Here is an 18986-nt window from a genome sequence, read left to right on the forward strand (position 1 = left end):
GCTCTGTCTCTAGGTCGAAGACAACCTCAGGACTGGGGAATGGCGGAGATGATGCCACCGACAAGATGAGATTTATCACCTCCCCCCTCCCCCCCAAATTAGGCTCGCACTTCAGGGGTTCACTCCCACTGATCGGGCCACAGGAGGGCCAACAGGGAGGACCAACAGACAAATGTACCCCGCCGAGGTCGGCCAGGAGAGGACTGCGTAGAAAGGTACTTAGAGTGGCTACCGAGTTATCAGCATGGGTTTGTAATGCAAAGCACCCCGCAACCTCGTTCTCCCCCCTCTAGTTGGTCACAAATTCTAGAGCCATCCCGTCATTCTTGTTTCAATCCTTTTTTTTCCAAAACTTTTTTTTTTTTTTTTGGTTCCCACAACCTCTCTTTTCAACAACACAAAACATCTTTCCCTGATTTCTTCTTCATTTTCGACTGCATTGAAACTCTAGACGCCGCCCCGACTGTCGACACAGACAGAGACGAGAGGCACAATGGCGCCCGCTCCCGTCATGATGGACTTGTCGGACGACTTCGTCGCCACCGCGGCCCCCACCAAGTCGCCCGTCCCTCAGAAGCGCAGCCTTCTCCTCGCTCCGCCGTCCCTGGCCGCCCACGAAGAAAAACTACGCCGCGTCTTCTCCTCGTACGACCGCTCCTCGTCCGATCTGCACATGCTCGACCGTCTAGGCTCCGGCCTCGTCTCCCTGCCTGCTGACCACTACGACCAAATCCTCGTGCTCACGGACGTCACCGGCGAGCGCCGCCGCGAGGCTCTCCAACTCCTCAGCCGCTCCGTCTACTCCACACTCGTACCCTCGATGAAGTCCGGTGCCGTGCTGCGTCTGCAGGATGGCCCCCTCCCGGTCGCGGATGCCCGCGAGGCCATCCTCGCCGGTCTCGTCGAGAAGGACGGTGCTTTCAAAAAAGTGGCGGAGGAGCAGGTCGTCGTGCCGCTGCGCCTGGGTGGGAAGAAGAAAAAGGCCAACGGCTCCGTCAAAAAGGCACCGGTCGCACCCGCACCCGCACCCGCACCCGCACCGCCCGTCGTCTCGAACCCTGTCCAGATCAACCTCGACGACGACTTTGGAGATGACGACGAACTCGTCGACGAGAATGACCTCTTGACGGCCGAGGACTTTACACGGCCCATCATGCAGCGTAAGTCTGAACACTCATGCGGTCAATGTTCAACCATCTGGATAAGAGAGAGAAGGAAGAAGAAAAGAAGAAGAAGAACTGACATTTCCTTCCATCATCATAGCCCTCGAATGCCAGCCCAAGCCTGGAAAGCGCCGTCGCGCCTGCAAGGACTGCACGTGCGGTCTCGCCGAACGGATAAATAAGGAGGATGAGGAGCGTCAGAACAAGGCCAAGGCCGACCTCGACGTGATGAAACTGCAGTCAGACGACCTGTTCGACGAACTCGACTTCACCGTCAAAGGAAAGACGGGATCGTGCGGCAACTGCAGCCTGGGAGATGCCTTCCGCTGCGACGGCTGCCCATACATTGGTCTACCGCCCTTCAAGCCAGGCGAGGAGGTCAAGATCATGAACGACATTGCCCAGTTGTAAGAACGAAGGGCTGGCTTCACGAGACGACTTTTGATTATATTTTTATGGGCTCATCTGGTAGTTCTGGCACGAACTGGAAACGGTCAAGGAAGAAGAAGAAGAAATCATTATTGCATGGACTCGGAGTACATATTGGATACACACACACATCATATTGTCTGTGAACGGCAACATGGCCGTCCCTCTTGATGGGGGGCGAGGGGAGAAATTATACACTATATGCCGGACGGCGGGAGTTTGAGGAGTCTTTAATCTTATAACACACATGGGAACATTGAGATTTTCCACCCCAAAATATAATAGAATGAATTCTCTCATCCATTTCTCCTTTCTTCTGTTTTTCTTCTCTTTTCAGAACAACTCTATAGTTGATATCACCTTTTTTTTTAAATGTGGGAGGTGGGATGCAGTGAAGGGAGTGTACGTCAGCGGCGCCCCACCCCCCCCCCTAGGCTCTGAGAGAGGAGACGAAAAAGTTCCGAAAAAGGGTTGGAATGAAGAGGGGGGGGGGAAGAGCTACAGAATACCCTACGGGGAAAGAGTTTATTACGTGAGACGATGCTACGAATTGACCGTCGCATTTAGGCGACACGCCCATTCGTCCCATCATCATCATCTTCATCTTCCCAATTCAGCGCAACACATCCAACACCAGCACACTCTATCTGGCCAATCCTATCTCCCGACAAGGACTACGACTCACTCGCAACTCGACAAGAGGGAGGAAAGACAAGGATAACAGAAAGAGGGGGGCGCATAAAGAACGAGAGCGAGAGCAAGGGCAAGGGCAGAGACAGGCCCGGCGCGATGGCGCCACCAAACCAGCTAGGCAAGCGCGTCAAGCTGACGCAGGTGCGCCGGCCCTTTATAGTGGGCAGCACGGCGGTGCCCTTCTCCGAGGCCAACCCGAAGCCTGTGGGTGTGCCGGAGGGCCACACGCACTCCTGGACCGTGTTTGTCAAGGGGCTGGAGGATACGGACATAACGTACTGGCTGAGGAGGGTACAGTTCAAGCTGCATGACTCCATCCCAAACCATGTCAGGAGTGAGTTTCTTTCTTCTTCTTTTGTTGAGGTTTCATTACAAGAAGAGAAGACGAGGAGGGTGAGGAGGAAGAGGGAGAGACTAACACACCACGGCAGTGATCGAAGCAGAGCAGGGCAGGCCCTTCGCCGTCAGCGACACGGGATGGGGCGAGTTCGACGTGGCCATAAAGCTATACTACGTCAACGAATCCGGCGAGAAGCCCCAGACGCTCTACCACTACCTACGACTGCACCCCTTCGGCCGCACGGAGGAGGAGAAGGCCTCGATGGTCATGGAGAACGGCGAGGTGCGCTCCTGGAGCTACGAGGAGCAGCTCTTCAACGAGCCCTACACGGCCTTTTACCGGGTCCTCACGTCCGGCGCCGTCCCCAGGGGCTCCCTCCCCACCTCCTCCTCCTCGACGTCCACCCCCATCGGCGGCAAGGGCAAGTCGACGGCGGCGGCGACGGCGGCGACGACAAAGGGTGCCGGGCCCCGCGTCCCTCCCCTCCCCTCCCCGGACTCGGGAGACGTGTGGGAGCGCACCGCCATGATTCCGAATACCAACCGACCCGGTCAGCCGTTCAGCCGGGAGACGGAGGCCGCAGAGGTCAGGAAGCTCAAGGATGCCACCGTCGCCACCGAGGAGTGGACCCGGAAGGTCCTCGAGGAGCTCAAGCGGAAGGAGGAGCTGCTCGCCAAGCTCAAGGCCGAGAACGCCGCTGCTGCTTCAGCCGCCGCCGCCGCGTCTCAGTCTTAGCACGGCCGCCGTCGATCGGGCCTGCAGCACCAGCACCGGCACCGGCAATTCGTCAAGTCGGAACCCTCTGATGACGAGGAATACCATGATGATGACGGCAATGATGATACGGAGAGTCGTGGTGGCCGGGGCGGGCATGACGCCATCGAGGTCGATGTCCGCCGTGTCGGATGTGATTCCTCCGTGTCTCCCTCTTTCACTTTCGGCGAAGCCTCCGTCTCCGTCCCTGCTCCTGCTTCCTCATCGTACACCCTCCCTCTGCGTACGCCTAGCTCACGCAAGAACAAGGGGCGTCGGAGGAATTGGGGCTGATCGGTACACGCCATCATCATCATCCTCACCATCATCCTCACCAAACACTCTCACATCCATTCATGTCCCCTCTTGCTCCCAAAGCAGAGGTCATCATACCAAATCACTCACATCACAGAAATATTCGTCAATGTATTCATAGATTGGAGTTGGTTCAATAGCAAGAAAGCGAGCACCGCTTCCCATACATAAGAGAAACAAAAAAGAAAACTTGTTTTCCAACAATTGAGAGAGAGAGAGAGAGAGAAAACAAAACGCCTTTTGGTTTCCCCTTGATACGCCAGTCCCGGACCCTTCTAACCTGTTTTTTGTTTCCCAGAAATAAAGCACGATAGTCCCCACCGTTTTTCTTGTACCTCCCCCGCTTACTCTTCTTACACGGCTTCCTCCGTTCTCACCACTGCTCATCTTCCCGGGACTGGCCTGCGGTTTTGAATGAATGTCTGTTCTTCTCCTTTTTCAAGAGGAAGATTTTCCTCTTGGAAACAAACGGTAAGATAACAAAAGTGCAATATCGATGCTTCCCTCGATCCACGTGAGGTCGTGTATAAGTCAAGAGAATGAACTCCGTGCCGTTCATGATGGAGTAATAAAAGATCAGAAGCCGCACGCTGATGGGGGGGGGTGAAGAAAAAGACAATATGAAATAACAAAAGAAATACGAAGGGGTCCAGAAGGAGAGGATGGGAGTACATGCTCCTCTGAAAGCCCTCTATCATACTGTTCTTTGTCCTCGGATCGAGAGACACTTGGAAAAAGAGGACTCTCAATATCGAACATCATGAAACCCCGGATCTAGGTAGAAGCCTCGTACGCGGGCGGGGCCTCGCTTTGCTCGTCCCATGCACTGCCAGGACGGTCAGGCATGGCCTTCTTCTTCTCGTCGTAGGCGCGTCGGGCGATCTCGCCGGCCATCTTCATGATCCACGCCTGCTCAAGGATGACGGACGATGTATCTGAGCCGCTGCTGCCGGTGCTACCCCGCTTCACCTTGCCGGACATCTTCTCCGAGATGGGCACCGATGCAGCGGGTGCAATGGTCGAAGTCGGAGCGGAGGCGGGGACAGAGGCGGGGACAGAGGCGGGGACGGAGGCGGGGACAGAGACAGGGTTTTTCTCGTCCAGGGAAGAGTCCAGCTTGAGCTCCGACATAAGCTGGTGGTGCGGAACAGACTTGTTGCCGTCACGGGGGAAGCGAACATGGCTGCTGTTGGAGGCGACAATGTCCGAGAGCGCGGCCTCGAGCTCGGGTTCCTCGGGTATAGAGGAGTCCGTGGATAGGGGTTCCGACAGGGGCCCGTCGTTGGCCATGGATGTGGTGTCGGATATAGTATCGCCGGTGACGACGGACGACGAGTCGTCGGTGCCCTCGGGCTTGGGTCGACGGAGGTTGACGACGCGCTTCTTCTTCTTGCGGCCGGGGCGGACGCGGCCATTCATCCCCAGGGATAGCGAGGAGGCGTTGGCAGAGTGCAGGCTTCCCAAGGCCGAAGGTCGAGGGTAAGGTCCGGGAGACGAGCATCCGGCATCGGAGAATGTGTAGGTGGTGCTGGTTCCGGCGGGGAGGGAGTGCGTCCTTGATAGGCTAGGCGGGCCGATGGCAGCCGTGTTGGCGTCGAGCCTGTCGCCGAGGTGGCGGCCTGCGCCGGACCAGGCGCGGAAGACGACGTCGCGGATGCCCGGGGTGAAGAGGGATAGGGTGCGATGCGAGTCGGTCAAGGCTGCGAGGCGGAGCAGGTTCTTCTGCGAGAAGAGGGACTGGACCTCACCCGGGGGGCCGCCGCCGAGGGCCAGCTCCGACAGGGCACCCTGATCGAGGAGGTTGCCGTCTGCATCGACGGCGTCGTCGGGTGGGTTGGCGAAAGGGTTGGTGCCCTCGTCCTCGGAGCGGGATGATGTCTCGGTCTGGCTCCGGGCCTGGGCCTGGGCCTGGTCGTTGGCCTGCTGCTTAACCTGATCGGGGCACCATAGCTGTAGCGACAGCCGGTGGATGATGGCCGGAAGCTCATCCATCATCAGGTTACGCAACTGCTGCTCAATAGTCCGCTGGAGGTAGTCGCGGACGAACTGGATCGAGTCAAAGGTCGACGAGACCTTGAGCGACTCGAGCGGGTCATTTCGGAAGACGAGGGTGAGACCCTTTTGCTTGGAGAAGACGAGGATGATAAAGGCCGACAGCTTGATCTCGGATAATGTGATGGAGAGAGGTATTGTCAGCCCGGATGCAGCGGCCAAGGGTTTCGGCGACGTGAAGCTCGGTTTCGAGTGAAGATATGTATTCAAGGGATTTGCCTGTTGCGTTGCGTGTTAGCTCTTGCTTCGTGGTCTCGATTGGCGGTGGTGTAGAGAGGGTTTGGATAGAGTGTATTGCGAGATGCAATATCTGCACTGCGCAATAAACGGTATATCCGGGAACACGTCCAAGCTCCGAGGGCTGCAGGATTGGGATGGGACTCCTATCGTAGGGGTGTCGTGTGACAAAATGACGGGAAAAAAGAGCTCCTCACGACGAAATGTGGAGAAGCGCGGAGGGAGGAGGACAGGGAGAAGGATGGCGGTGATGGATGGGATGAAGACTAAACGTACCTGGACCCTTGTCTTGAGCGTCAAATAGGCATCACCAGTGTAGACCATCTTGAAGATGCCTCGGAACCTATCCTCAGCCAGATCGCCAATCTCGAGGATCTCCAGATCAGGTGGCACGGTGCCAAGATTGAACTCGCTGACGAGGATGTCATCGACAATGATGGGAGGCTTGGGATTCTTATTGAGGGCCTTTGTGAGCAGGTCGCGAGCCTTGGCATAAAAGTCCTCGTCGGCCGCCAGGGGCGACCAGTTGAAGTTGAAGGCCATGTTGGAATGGCGATGGGGATCGCCGGCTCATGGGGGGGAAGGGCGGTGATGTGCGCTCTCTGCCACTTGTCGAATGAGATCGGGACGGTGCTCTCTATTTTTCCTTGTTTGTTCCGCAGTTGTCTGTTGAAGATGGCACCGGGGGTTCTGCGGGGTTGTGTTGTTATATTAATATAAGCAATGGCGGTGTGGCGGTGAGGGTCTTTGTCGGTGTGGGTGCGTGCGTGCGTGCGTGCGTGCGTGTGTGTGTGTGTGTATTTTGGATGTTGTTATTATGATGGTGGTGGTGATGTGATGCGTGTGACGCTTGTCGGAAGCTTCAGGAGGGAAGGAGTCTGTAATTTTTTTTCCTGGCTCTCTGGCGTGCCATCTCGGTCTCCTCGAGCCCCGAGGCGTGCAGGTGGTCCAGTGTGCCTTCCGGTGGTCGTGTGCCCTGTACGGGGCTGTCCCTTGGCGGGTCGTCCACGGACCACTCTCCATGCGTTCCACTAGTCTCCTCTGGTGGCCGTTTTACAGTGGCCTTAGTCGATGATTAGGACCTGATGGAGAGCGAGGGCGCTGTGAATGGGTGGATCCATACCTACATAGGGATCAATACTACTCGTACAGTGGTGATGGCCTGGGTACAGCGGGACGTAGCCCCTTTGGCCTTGGCCCCCCTGGACCAGCCAGACCAGACCAGCGGCCGGGGAAGACTCGAGAGACGTGAGTGGACGCTGATAGTGGAGTGGTCGCGGGCTTTTAGCGTGTTATTCTCGTCACGGACAGGCCAAACGGCTCGACGGGTTCGTTCGGAGCGTTTCGTCTTGTGTTTTCGGATTCTAACTGGTTTACTGTTGGAATGGTGGTTTGACTGCCAGTGCTCTAGTCAGTCGAGCATTAACTGGTGGAGATGAGGTATTCTAATGCGAACCCTTGTAACCCCATCGCCATCGTAACCTGATGTCTTGGTCATTTTAGGGCCTTTTTATGCAGGCTGGTAGGCTACTGCAGGTAGTTGATGATGGACGCTGGGAGGATGTTGCCATCATGAGCATCTTACTATTTCATTCTATTATTACAAGGTAGTCTCGCAGTATTACATACAGCTAGGTAATATTACTACCAGTAGCACCGCTACCACTACTAGTATATTAGTACGGAGTACAGATTAGTATGCGATCTGTCTCTTCGTTCCCCGCAATCGCTCGGTCGCTCATCGATCGTTCAATGCTCATGGTCATGGATGCTCTTTCCTCAGTTCGCCTTGTTCACTCCATCTGTTTCCATATGCTTCGTCGCTCCTTCCTCATCAGTACATCTCGTATTGTCGCTGCTGCTGCTTGCTGCTACTACTACTTAATTACTACTAATTATTACTACTCCTTCTATTACCAGTGCTCGGTAGTAATACTACATCTACATGTGCCAAATACCCATCCCTCCTCACTACTAGGACGGCTTGTTTGTATTGTGCACTGCCCAACCGACAGCTACTCGTACCGCCACCAAGCCGTTGGCATTCTGTCCTGTTGGCACACCTATCAACATTGAACATAAACATGTGTGGCCCACGCGGCAGCCCGCGGCCCACGCGACTCGCCTCATTCCTAGCTGCATCTCACATGGTGTCATGGTGATGACAGTCGGGCCAACCCATAATACCTCTCTCCCTACAAGTGCTCTTTTGCGAATCCACAGCCACCAGCTGACCTCGCCTCTTCATCTCATCCACCCACCCAGTCGGCGCATACTATGTACATATAGTACCTGTACTAGCAGTAGTACGAGTACTCACCCAAAGGCGCGGTACATGAGTACAACCCCGGGTACCTGCAAAGGGGCAGGTAGCATCGGATGAGGCAGAAACATAAAGGAATCCTTACACGGCAGATTCAGACTTGTCCAGACCTACATGACTTGAACCTACGAATATTGACTCTACAATAGACTCATCCCCTGATGAAGGTTACCTGCTTCGAGGCTGCTGCCACAGATCGACATGCAATGCGAGTTCCCCTATGTTACGTGTACGAATTCGTCCCGAGTATACAGCCAATCACGTGGGCAAGTCTATTGAGTTGGTCCGTGTAATAATACGTCACCGAAATGCATTGAACGAGAAGAGAAGGGGAAAATGGATGAATCAAATTGAATTGGATAACGAGTAAAGAGAAGAGAAGGAAAAGCATGACAAACCGGATGCAAAAGGTGCAGGCAGAAGGAACAACGCAGCAACGCAATAATACTGCCCAAAGCCTTCCTACCTTGTACGAGTGACAAGTCTGATTTCAAGCATCATGCACTTTGTCGAGTCCGCCTTTGTTCATGGCCCTTTGAGTCTGCCCTAATATCGACCACAACACGGGCCTCTTTCCTTTCGAATCTTTTCCTGCCTTTTGCCTTTCTCTTACCTCGATGATGTTGACACGATATTCCTACTGCTGCCTACCCTACTACTATTACCATTTACGAGTATGATACATGATACTTTCTAGAGCATAAACCACACCTGTCGACAAGACTCACTAACTCGTCTTAGTGGTATTATGAAGCCAACATCGAACCCACACACACTTCTTCACAAGCGCAACACACTACATGCGAGGGTCAGGTATTACCATTCTTGTATACTTGTATGTCTACCGCCAGTCTACCAGTCACTGCTCGTAACTAGTAGGCTTAGCTACTAGTACCCTCAGCTACTAGTACGAGTAGCCTCCGTCATCGTCTTCGACCCCGTTACCGACGCCTACCTTACCGCCAGCTGGACCTAAACTTGGGGTCTGCCCCTCCCCACCAATTTCCAGCTTGGTCGTCCATCCAGACCTTGTTCCCAACATATATCCTCACAGTCATCGTCTTCCTCTTCTTTTCTCATTTCTTCTTCGTCTTCGTCTTCATCTCGAAATCCAAACACCTCAGATATATACAGATTACAGGCCTTGCTTTGCTTTCCTGAGGCTGCCACCCCTGCTCCCTCTACCCCTGGAGCCTCACCTTGCCCAACCCCATCCTTCCCCTCCCCCCTCCCCCACACCACACACCCCATCTCCTGCTTTCCCACTGGACAAGTGGACGTTGCCTTGCAGTTCTGTTGCATGCAAGGTGAAGAAAGAAAGATTCCGGTCTCCCCTCCAATCATGGCTTGGGAGAAATATCCATCCTCCAGGATCGCAAACACGACAACAGTAACCACCACCACCACCACCACCGACTACGACTACCCTAACCCTCGAACGCCTACGCACACGCCATCGGCTCGTCTCCCCACATCTCAATCTCACTACCGCCGTGGTCATGGACATGGCACCAACGGAAGCATTAACAGCAACGGTAGTGGCAGCAGCGCCGGCAGCACCATAAGCGGTAACGGTATGACCACCAGCAACGCCGTCGCTGCATGCTACTTCCCGGTGTATACCGTCAGTGGCCATGAATCATGGATATCACGACGTGATATGGACTACCTGAAGCAGCTAGCCAACAAAGCCGGTGCTGATCCGAGCCAGCAGCATCACTCCGATTGCCGCATCGCCAGGTCTGGCGATGGAAACAACACCTGCATCAAGATCAAGGCACTACCCCGGTCTTATAAACTTGGTGAACTCGTCGGTGAAGGAGCTGCCAATGCCGTCTTTGAGCTAAAGCTACCGGATGGTGAATATTTCCGTCATGAGGACGGTACGCGTAAGCTGTTCTACTTTATTTTATTTTTACCCTGTCACTTTTCCTTTCTTTTTCTTCCCCGTCCGTCTTGTTTCACTTGGCATTTCTCGCTCCTTAATAGGCAACGAGCAACAAGCAACACGCACACTCACTGGATGCAACAATACTGATTATTGCTTGCGGGCGATGGAATAGGCCTCCTCATGCGCGTTGCCAAAGCTCCCGTGCGACCCGACTTTCCCAAATTCGACCACGTAGAGCAGCAATGGCACTATCACACCCGCATAAAGCCCATCCTGGGCCATTATGTCCTGCACTCGGAGCTGGCAGTCATCCGCGGGTCCGGCATTGTGGATGCCATGAATGACTACCTCCGCCGTCACGATCAGTCGCGCAAACAAAAGTTTAGGGGAACTTTTGTTGACCAGAGTGATTGGGCTTTCCTCCTTGAAGATATGCGACCAGAGGGTGAGTCGCCCATTCATCGTCCGTCTGCAATTTTACCTTCACTTATATATATTGTCCCTTTAGTTGTCCCCCCTTCTTGCATGAATGCTAACGCAAGGGACGACAGATGACGAGGCATTGCTCGTCGAATTCAAACCAAAGTGGCTTTCCCAGTCTCCCAGCGCTCCCTCCAGCGCCATTCGCTGCAGACAATGCGCCAAGGAACTCCGTGACTATGTCTCGGACCCGGACCCGCGCAAGCCCGTGCCCACCAAGGCTAAGCCTTGCCCCCTCACACTAGGGAGGGACGAGTATAACCTCGTCAGGATCGAGAGCGCGTACAGACTCCTACCGGAGCTAGATGAACCGAGCAGCACCAGTGTCGATGAGGGAAGCGGCACCAGCAGTAACGACATCAGCCAGCAGCAGAAGCAGCACCGTCTGAACGCCACCCTCGGCCTTCTCCGGGACGAACCAGCGCTCAAGATCCTCCGCGAAGCACAGGAGCGCTACGACAAGGTCGGTCCCCTGCGAGCCGACGAGTCCGATGCCGACTTCAGTCTAGCCATGACCCTGCGGGATTGCACATGCCTAGCACAGATCCAGATGGTCCCCACTCCTAGCAGCAGCAACTACACCAGTACCGCTAGCAACGATCACCATCACGGCGCTACGTCTGCACCGGCCAGGGAGCCTATACCCCCTCTCAAAACTCGCTTTGTCGACTTTGACATGAAGAGCTCCAAGCATCGTATGAGCAACTGGCGAAACACGGAGCGCACCCTCATAGAGCACGGGTTCTACACTGCTCATCGCATCTCGTGTCGGGGCGTCATCTACCGTCCGCCTACAATGTGTGTTCTCGAGTTGCAGGAGCAGCAGCAGGAACGTGGCGGCACCTCTAGGGAGCAGGGTAGCACACCAGTCCAGGAGGAACTCATCTGCATCATTGACAAGGATGAGGGCGACGATGCCGAAGCCTCGCAGCCGTACAAGGCTGGCGACGGGTGGTCAAAGGTATACACCGTCAGGACGGACGCTGCGAAGCTGCAGGAGTGCTTGGAGGGGCAGCTTGCAAAACCTTTTGGCCCGTCGGGTCAGCAGTCCAGGGGGCGCTAGTACTGGCTGCCTCCGATATCTCCTCTCCATCTCCCCATTCATCTTCTCCCCCTCATTTTTCGACATATATCTGACTCTTTTTCCTTCTTGGCATCGACACGGACATTGGAAAGCATGGAGTGGTTGGTAGAGAACAAGTTTGCATGGTATATATATGTATATGAATACTATCTCATCACAGGACGGAGCTTTACCCATACACACGGGGCGAAGGTTATGTATATATATGGTACCCATCAGGGTATAAAAACGCAACAAGATATTTTACATTTTTTTTTGTTGTAAAAAAGTTCGAAGTGTTATAAGTACAGAAAGATGCAAATGCTGAACGCCATGTATAAATCCACCAAGCAAATCAGTGCAGATGCTCTAGTTAGATAGCAAAATAACCAAGGGAAAAGAACGGGGAAGGGGGGGGAGAAAAAAAAGGGGGAAAAAGAGAGAGTAGGCGGTAATTTACAAGGCGGAAACGCCAAAGCTGAGAAGACTGCCAACGGCCAGACCGGCAACAAGGCACAGTCCCATGAAGCCCCCAGCGGCCTCCCTCTCGTCGTCGTCGACATGAGCGGGAGCGGCCATCATGCAATTGGCGCCGAGCCAACCGTTTGTGAAGCCAAAGAGCAGCTGAAAGAGCATGTAGAAGGCGTCGGAGGGGACCAGGGCGCCCCTCCCGCCGACGTTGCAAGCGAGGTAGACGGGTATGAGGAGGGCGCGGGCGACGGCGCAGGCGAAGAGGATGCGCGGGGCGTCGGACCTCCGGCCGACCAGGCTGAAGGCGGGGAGCATGGTGGCCAGACGGCCGGACAGGTCGCCCAGGTTCCAGACGACGAAGGCCAGGGGGACGAAGGCGACGGGGCTGAAGACGGTACTGCTGTTCCCGGCATAGTTGACGGACGTGATCTTCGCGGTGAAGACGGGGAAGAACATGGTCTCGACAAAGGTGAGGGACAGGGCGGCGGCGAGCCAGCGGAGCTTGGAGAGGAGACGGACGAGCGGGGTGGACGGCGAAGCGTCGGCCGCGTCGCCGCGACGGCTGCCGTGCTCGTACTCGAGCTCGCTGCGGCGACGGGTGAGCGGGATGAAGGCGGCGAAGGTGACGGCCGATATGGCGACTGCGGTGAGGAAGTAGAAGAAGGCGGCGGTGCTGGTGCTCCCGTCCTCTTGAATGTCCACTGTGCCGGCACCGACGGCATCGTCACCGCCATCGCCATCGCCATCGCCACCCGAAACCCCGGGGGGGAAGACGAGGACGCTGACGAACTGCGTGACGGGAGGCAGTATGCCGGCCACGGCCTGGCCGGCCATGAGAGCCTGCATGTACTCGGGCCTGCGGAAGCTGGCGGCGAAGGCGAAGGCACCGTTCTGCACCAGGCCCGTCGCCCAGGCGGAGCAGAAGACCATGCAGAGCAGGAAGGCGAAGTAGGATGACGGGGAGGGCGCCTCGTCGACGTCGTCGCTGATGGTGGTCGAGGCCGTGAGGAAGAGGAAGACGCACATGTTGACGCCCAGGGCGACGTTGATACGCAGAGGGTACGAGGCCGACTTCTGCCGGTGGGACAGGACGAGCATGGCCGCCAGGTTGGTCGCGGTGAAGACGGTCAGCACGGACGACTGGAAGGACGACTGGAGACCTGGATCGGCGACTAGGCGCGTCGAAAAGTAGGGCGCTGCCGCCATGAACATGTTCCTTTTGAGGGGGGGGAGAGGAGGTCAGCATGGCGAGAAGGGGGAGGGAATAGAGAGGGAGGCAGGGAGGGAGAGAGAAGCATACCATGCCCATAGCATGGCCATTCCCAATAGACCAAAGATGGAGTATTCTACCCATGAAAAGGGGACGTCATCGTCGGAGTCGTCGTTGGCAATGATGGGCGTGGAGGCGTCGTCATCGCTGCGGTTGTCATCGTCTTCGGCTGTGAGAGGCTCGTACTCGGCGTCGCGGGGATGATGGAATGGTGTTCTGGCCATGGTGTTGTTGTTGTTGTTGTTGTTGTTGTTGTTTTTTGGGGGGGTTTTTTTTTCCTGATTTTTCCTCCGAATGGTCAATCTATTCGGGGGGGAAGGGGGGGGGTGTGTATGGTGTGACCAGAGTTTGTTGATGATGGTGAAAATAATATCAAGTCTGGGGTGAAACGGGTAAGCGGGTATGCGCGGCTGATTACTCGTACTCGTACTCTGCCAGGTCTTGTCCGCCAAGCCACAGTAATGATACTCCGTAGTCTGTAGTCTGTAATCTGTAATCTGTAATCTGTAATCTGTACAGCAAGACGGAGAGTCAGAGGGTCTCCCCCTGATATTTCGTACCAGACTCTTCTAGTATTGATATTATATATATATGCACTCTGATACTCCGCAATGACTTACCCGGGAGGTGTGCCGTGACGCCGCAAGGCTCTGCGTTGTAGTCCAGCGCAAGTGGGAGGTCAACAACACAAATAATACGGTGGTGAGCGGCAACCAAACGGCTATGAGGTAAAGCGCGTCAAAAGGGCAGGAGAGGCAGTAGAAGTAGTCAGCGACGGCAATTGCAGATGTACAGATGCCATGGTCCAGGAGCGCTGACAGTTTCCCTCGGTGCGAGTTTTAAAAGGTGCCTTACCTTGTCCGGCACTAATGGCATCGCGCACACTCCCACTCCCCCGCTAATATCTACCCGTAATCCCTCTCGTGATGATCACCTCGGTTTTTTTCTATCTTTCTTTCTTCTCCCCCCATCTTTTTCATCATCTTCGTCATCATTTTTTCCCCTTTTTTTTTAAAAAAAAAAGGAGAAGAAAAAAGAAATACCCAAGAAACGATAAACGATAAGATGGACTACGAATCTATTCCTATCCCGGAAGCCTGCTACGTCGACTTTTGTCTCGTGCCAGTATGTCACGCCCTCCTCTCCTCCCTCATCTGACTGAATGATATAGTGTTACCGGGCTTACCTGAGCTGCCTCCCCCTTCCCCCTCCCCTCTGGTCGTATGAGCTCAGCTGACCCCTTCCCCCCCCCCCCCTCCAAAAAAAAAAAAAGGTCGGTACAGGCAACACGTCGGTGGCCGCCGAGGTGGCAGAGGTTCAAAAGGTGTTGAAGGCCAGCGGTCTCAAGTATACCATGCACTCGGCCGGTACAACGGTTGGTATGTCTTCTCTATCTCTATCCCCCCCCCTCCCCCCTCTCTCTCTCCCTCTCTCCATCCTTCCATGGAGGCCCTCCACATGTATGGTGATTAACGAGGGATGATGAACAAAATAGAAGGCAGCTGGAGCGACGTCATGTCCGCCATCGGCAAGGCTCATACCGCCGTACTGCAGAGGGGTGTCGTCCGTATCCAGACGACCATGAGGGCTGGCGTCAGGACGGATAAGAAGCAGACGGCCGAGGACAAGGTGAAGAGGGTACAAGAGTTGCTCTCTTAGTCTTGACTGCTCACTCTCTACTACTCCCTCTCACTTGGCTCGTCGTGTCCTCGGGTACGTCTTGACTCCTCTTTCACTTTTTTCTTGACTCGTTACTACGTTCCTTGTGCTCTGCTGGGTACGCATACGATGGGCGTCACTGCTAGACGTGACATCCTGTGGTCATATTATATATATATATATATATGGACCTTGTATCTACTTTGAATGTACAAATTGGTACCGATCTGACAAGTTGGTCCGGTCTGAGGTTTTGTTGTTGTTGTTGTAATTTTGCCCAGTTCCCAAAACGCCTCGCTGTGCTTTGATCAAGAGAGGGATGAATCCAAAAAAAAAAAAAAAAAGACAGGAAGAAAAAACAAATGAAAGAATGGGGGCACTAAAACGGAGTTAAAGGTGGAATGACGATGCAAGAAAGATGATGGGGGACAGAGAAAGAAGGGGAAAGAAGGAAACGAGAGGAAGAGAAAGAACGGGATGATGTCGACTCCTCAAATCATCATGATGCTGGCGGCAACGAAGACGAGGAGAGCACCGGCATTCATCCTCCCGTGGGCTGCACCGGGGACGGCGCTGGTATCGTCAGCCGAGCCCGACTCGGCGGCGGTGCGGCCGGTAGCGTCGGTGACGGCGTTGATGGCGTCGACGGCCTCGAGGGCCTCACCGTCGTTCCAGAAGTCGACGAGGGCAAAGGTGGGAGCGCTGCCCCACTGGGTGCTGCACTGCTTGAGGTGGGTGCCGATGGCGCCCTCGGTGGTGTTGCTGTTGCTGTTGACGGTGTCGAGGGTGTCGACGTCGGGGATCTCGACGCCGGTGGTGATGGCCTGATACTTGAAGTGGTTGATGAGGCCCATGTAGCCGGAGCCGATGGCGGTGGAGGCGTCGTCGAGGTCGGAGGGGCGGTCGAGGGTGCAGTTGAAGCCCGAGATGTCGGTGACGTCAAAGGCCGTCTCGAAGACGTAGTCGAACTCGGGCAGGATGGTGGGCGTCTGGGACGAGTAGTCGACGTTCGTGACAAAGGTGACGACGCGCTTGTCGTCGTCGATCATGGTCTGGAGGGTCGGCCAGCTGGACGAGGGCCCGTCGACCGAGGCCGAGTAGGCGTGCTCCGAGATGCCCGACGACTCGAGCGCGCTGGCAAAGGTCGAGGCGGGCGCGCTGTCGCCGTTGACCATGAGGAGCGTCACCACCTCGTTCGGGTTGGCGCCCAGCCAGGTGTTGATGTCGGCCAGCCAGTCCGTGAGCGGGCCGGCGTCGAGCAGCGAGCAGGACGTGTGGCAGAGCTCGAGCGTGGCGTTCCCCTCGTGCGTCTGCACCTGGAGCAGGCGGAGGCCGGCGTCCAGGGCCTTGGTCGCGTTCAGGTACTGGTTCCCGGCTATCGAGTTGCCGGTGCTGTCGTCGCGCAGGGCATAGCTGTTGTGGGCGCCCAGGTACGTCACCTCGTTGTACTTCTTGCTGCAGAGCGAGGGGGAGTTGTTGCAGGCCGTCGTCGCTCGGCGGACGGGAGAGGGTGATGCCATTGCTACCGCCGCCAGGGCCGATGCGATGATGGATCCGGACCACATGATGATCTGATGTGTCGGTGCTTGTCGATGTGGTGTGCTGTGTGTGTGTGTGTGTGTGTGTGTGTGTGTTGGACAGAGGATGGAAGAAGAAGAGATCCCTTGGGGAAAGAGAGGTATGGAGGAAGAAGAGGATGAAACAGAATGCCAAGAATGATGTATGGAACAAGAGAGAAGAGACGAGACAAGAGAACTGAAGTCTAAATACTAAATCAGGATAAAGAGAGAGAGTGTGTGTGTGTGCGAGGCGGGGGAGGAAGAAATTGAAGAGGTTGAACAGTAGAAGAAGACGAAAAAAAAAAAAGAGGTTGAGAGACAAAAGTGAGGTGGTGGTGGTTTGTGGTGGAGAAGAAGGATGCAGGGCCCAGCCTACTTTTTGTTGTCTTCTTCTCTTCTCTCTTCTTCTTTTTCTTATTATTCTCCTTCTCTCCTTACAGAGGGGTCTCCGCCCAGCAGCTTCCCCTTCCCATCCCTCTATTATTACCTCTCGTTCCGTCTCTCGATCCCTAACCGAAGTCGTACATCGCAACGAGGCGAAGCGCCGTACTCCATATTGGTCCCTTCTTCCTCGAGATCTGCCCACACCATTCACCAGCTCGTCCCCATGCTCATATAACAACACTCGTACAAGCCGAATGCTACGGAGCTGATCGACAACTGCGCCTCTGTGTCGACGCCGGCGTGTAGAAGGAGTCGAGTCCCCACACACACGCACACGCACACACGCACACGCCACGCAACACACACACACACACCCCAGCCAAGCAACCCCCGGTCCCCATCATTGCCGCCAACGTGGGTCTCCAACCTCCATGTTTTACCCCTGGTCTAAGCCATTCTGCTCGTCTCTCTACCGTCCCCGTCCTCTGACCTCTCCTCCTGTTTGCATGTAATAGAGAGAGGGAGGGAGATGGAGAGAAGAGAGGTCCAATCCCTCGATGCAGAGCACTCGAGTGTGTCGATACAGAGCATGATTATTATTGATAAACAATAACAACGACAACACGCAAAGAGCCAAGCAATACTACTACTGCTGCTGCTGCTGCTGCTAATAACAATAATACTGCGGCGGCCTCCCACACACACACTCACATACACCCCCCCTAGACGTTTGACCAGGGTTTGACGGCGGCAGAGATGAGGTCCCGTCCAGGAGGGTCCCGGGTACGCACGTCCAAGGTACGGTAAGTATCATCATTATGAGTACACGTCGCGTCCTCCCCCCCCCCCCCCCCAAAACATACGATGCATCAGGATGGGAGCCGTCCAAGCCTATCCCCTCGGACTCTTGGCTGTCATCACGACGACAGCGAGAGAGACGGATACGGCAAGTAGGCTCGTTGACGAGGAGAGGGAGAGAGGCTGGATGAATAATACTGCGACTACCTGGTACCCCGTGCTCAGACAGACAAGATGAATGGCATGGTTGATTCGATATTACGTCTTCCAATCTGGGCCATGATGAGACATGGGAGAGCTGATCCGGGGGGGGGAGGGGGGTTTCATGGGTCAAGGCTCAATGCCAAGCTTCTGACACGCTCGTCGCCACATTCAATCCTTCTCCCTCTCTCTCTCTCACTCATTTTCTCACCTGTTCTCGACCGTCTGTTCCATCGTCTTGGCTTTCCTTCTCTCTCGACTCTACAGATTACAGATTACATCTGTGGATTACGGAGTAGATCATGTAAGATTGCTCATGTAAACATCATGTAGAATACTCTATAGTCGTACTGCTGTACAGTGTGGTGAGAGGGTGTATTATGTAATCCATATCGTACATGTAGTGAATCCCCCCCCCCCCCTTCCCCTCCTCCCCGCCCCTAACCTCTAACCTCTGACCTCTTATTCTCTCTGCACTGCCTCACTCTGTCCTTCTTCGCCTCCCTACCATTTTACCACCGCCAAAAAGCCGACAACGGTCTCGTATGTGGATTGGTACTGATTCATACTCACATGCACGAGTACGCGCCATTCCGCGTCGCCTAGAGAAGGTCTAGAATCTAGAATGCACCTTTTCCCGTCGGTTTTTAGATGCAGCCTCCGTCCGGACGGATATGGAGCTTGTGCTTTGTGCTATTCTTGGTGCATACTCTGATGGGCATGTTTAGTCATCCATCATCTTCTCCCGCCTCCCCATCGGTGAACACGGTGCATGCATCACCACCACCATAGCCATGGCTAATAATAGTACAGGGGACTGTACGAGTACTCGCAGCGCCGTCAGCCTTGTATGGTCATGTCATGGTTAGGCTTGGTACGCATGTACCGTAGGGGGGTTTGGGGTT

At 55.0% G+C, this 18986-nt stretch overlaps 8 protein-coding genes across 8 annotated transcripts; 5 read left to right on the forward strand and 3 right to left on the reverse strand.

Annotated features, from left to right (window-relative positions):
* Positions 1-493: 493 nt before the first annotated feature.
* GMORB2_2293 (uncharacterized protein) lies at positions 494-1574 on the forward strand (the record flags this gene model as incomplete). Its single annotated transcript, XM_035464273.1, has 2 exons — positions 494-1160; positions 1207-1574. The coding sequence occupies 2 exons, from the start codon at positions 494-496 to the stop codon at positions 1572-1574; spliced, it is 1035 nt and encodes a 344-aa protein (XP_035319983.1).
* An 807-nt stretch (positions 1575-2381) lies between these two features.
* Positions 2382-3360, forward strand: GMORB2_2294 (YEATS domain-containing protein 4; the record flags this gene model as incomplete). The annotated part of the gene is made up of 2 exons (XM_035464274.1): positions 2382-2619; positions 2717-3360. The coding sequence occupies 2 exons, from the start codon at positions 2382-2384 to the stop codon at positions 3358-3360; spliced, it is 882 nt and encodes a 293-aa protein (XP_035319984.1).
* A 1107-nt stretch (positions 3361-4467) lies between these two features.
* Positions 4468-6525, reverse strand: GMORB2_2295 (mitochondrial distribution and morphology protein 34; the record flags this gene model as incomplete). Its single annotated transcript, XM_035464275.1, has 2 exons — positions 4468-5964; positions 6259-6525. The coding sequence occupies 2 exons, from the start codon at positions 6523-6525 to the stop codon at positions 4468-4470; spliced, it is 1764 nt and encodes a 587-aa protein (XP_035319985.1).
* Positions 6526-9647: 3122 nt separating this feature from the next.
* On the forward strand, positions 9648-11739 carry GMORB2_2296 (inositol-pentakisphosphate 2-kinase; the record flags this gene model as incomplete). The annotated part of the gene is made up of 3 exons (XM_035464276.1): positions 9648-10188; positions 10369-10641; positions 10748-11739. The coding sequence occupies 3 exons, from the start codon at positions 9648-9650 to the stop codon at positions 11737-11739; spliced, it is 1806 nt and encodes a 601-aa protein (XP_035319986.1).
* A 333-nt stretch (positions 11740-12072) lies between these two features.
* On the forward strand, positions 12073-12555 carry GMORB2_2297 (uncharacterized protein; the record flags this gene model as incomplete). Its single annotated transcript, XM_035464277.1, has 2 exons — positions 12073-12097; positions 12203-12555. Coding segments are annotated over 2 exons (378 nt in total), but the record flags the coding sequence as incomplete, so codon positions are not given.
* Positions 12556-12934: 379 nt separating this feature from the next.
* Positions 12935-13704, reverse strand: GMORB2_2298 (solute carrier family 29 (equilibrative nucleoside transporter), member 1/2/3; the record flags this gene model as incomplete). The annotated part of the gene is made up of 3 exons (XM_035464278.1): positions 12935-12991; positions 13030-13426; positions 13511-13704. The coding sequence occupies 3 exons, from the start codon at positions 13702-13704 to the stop codon at positions 12935-12937; spliced, it is 648 nt and encodes a 215-aa protein (XP_035319988.1).
* Positions 13705-14545: 841 nt separating this feature from the next.
* GMORB2_2299 (Uncharacterized conserved protein YqgV, UPF0045/DUF77 family) lies at positions 14546-15139 on the forward strand (the record flags this gene model as incomplete). The annotated part of the gene is made up of 3 exons (XM_035464279.1): positions 14546-14605; positions 14754-14859; positions 14976-15139. The coding sequence occupies 3 exons, from the start codon at positions 14546-14548 to the stop codon at positions 15137-15139; spliced, it is 330 nt and encodes a 109-aa protein (XP_035319989.1).
* Positions 15140-15630: 491 nt separating this feature from the next.
* On the reverse strand, positions 15631-16704 carry GMORB2_2300 (PI-PLC X domain-containing protein; the record flags this gene model as incomplete). The annotated part of the gene is made up of 1 exon (XM_035464280.1): positions 15631-16704. The coding sequence occupies one exon, from the start codon at positions 16702-16704 to the stop codon at positions 15631-15633; it is 1074 nt and encodes a 357-aa protein (XP_035319990.1).
* Between the last annotated feature and the right edge of the window lie 2282 nt (positions 16705-18986).

Source organism: Geosmithia morbida (genome assembly GCF_012550715.1).
Source record: "Geosmithia morbida isolate 1262 chromosome Unknown scaffold_12, whole genome shotgun sequence".
Taxonomy (NCBI): Eukaryota; Fungi; Ascomycota; class Sordariomycetes; order Hypocreales; family Bionectriaceae; genus Geosmithia; species Geosmithia morbida.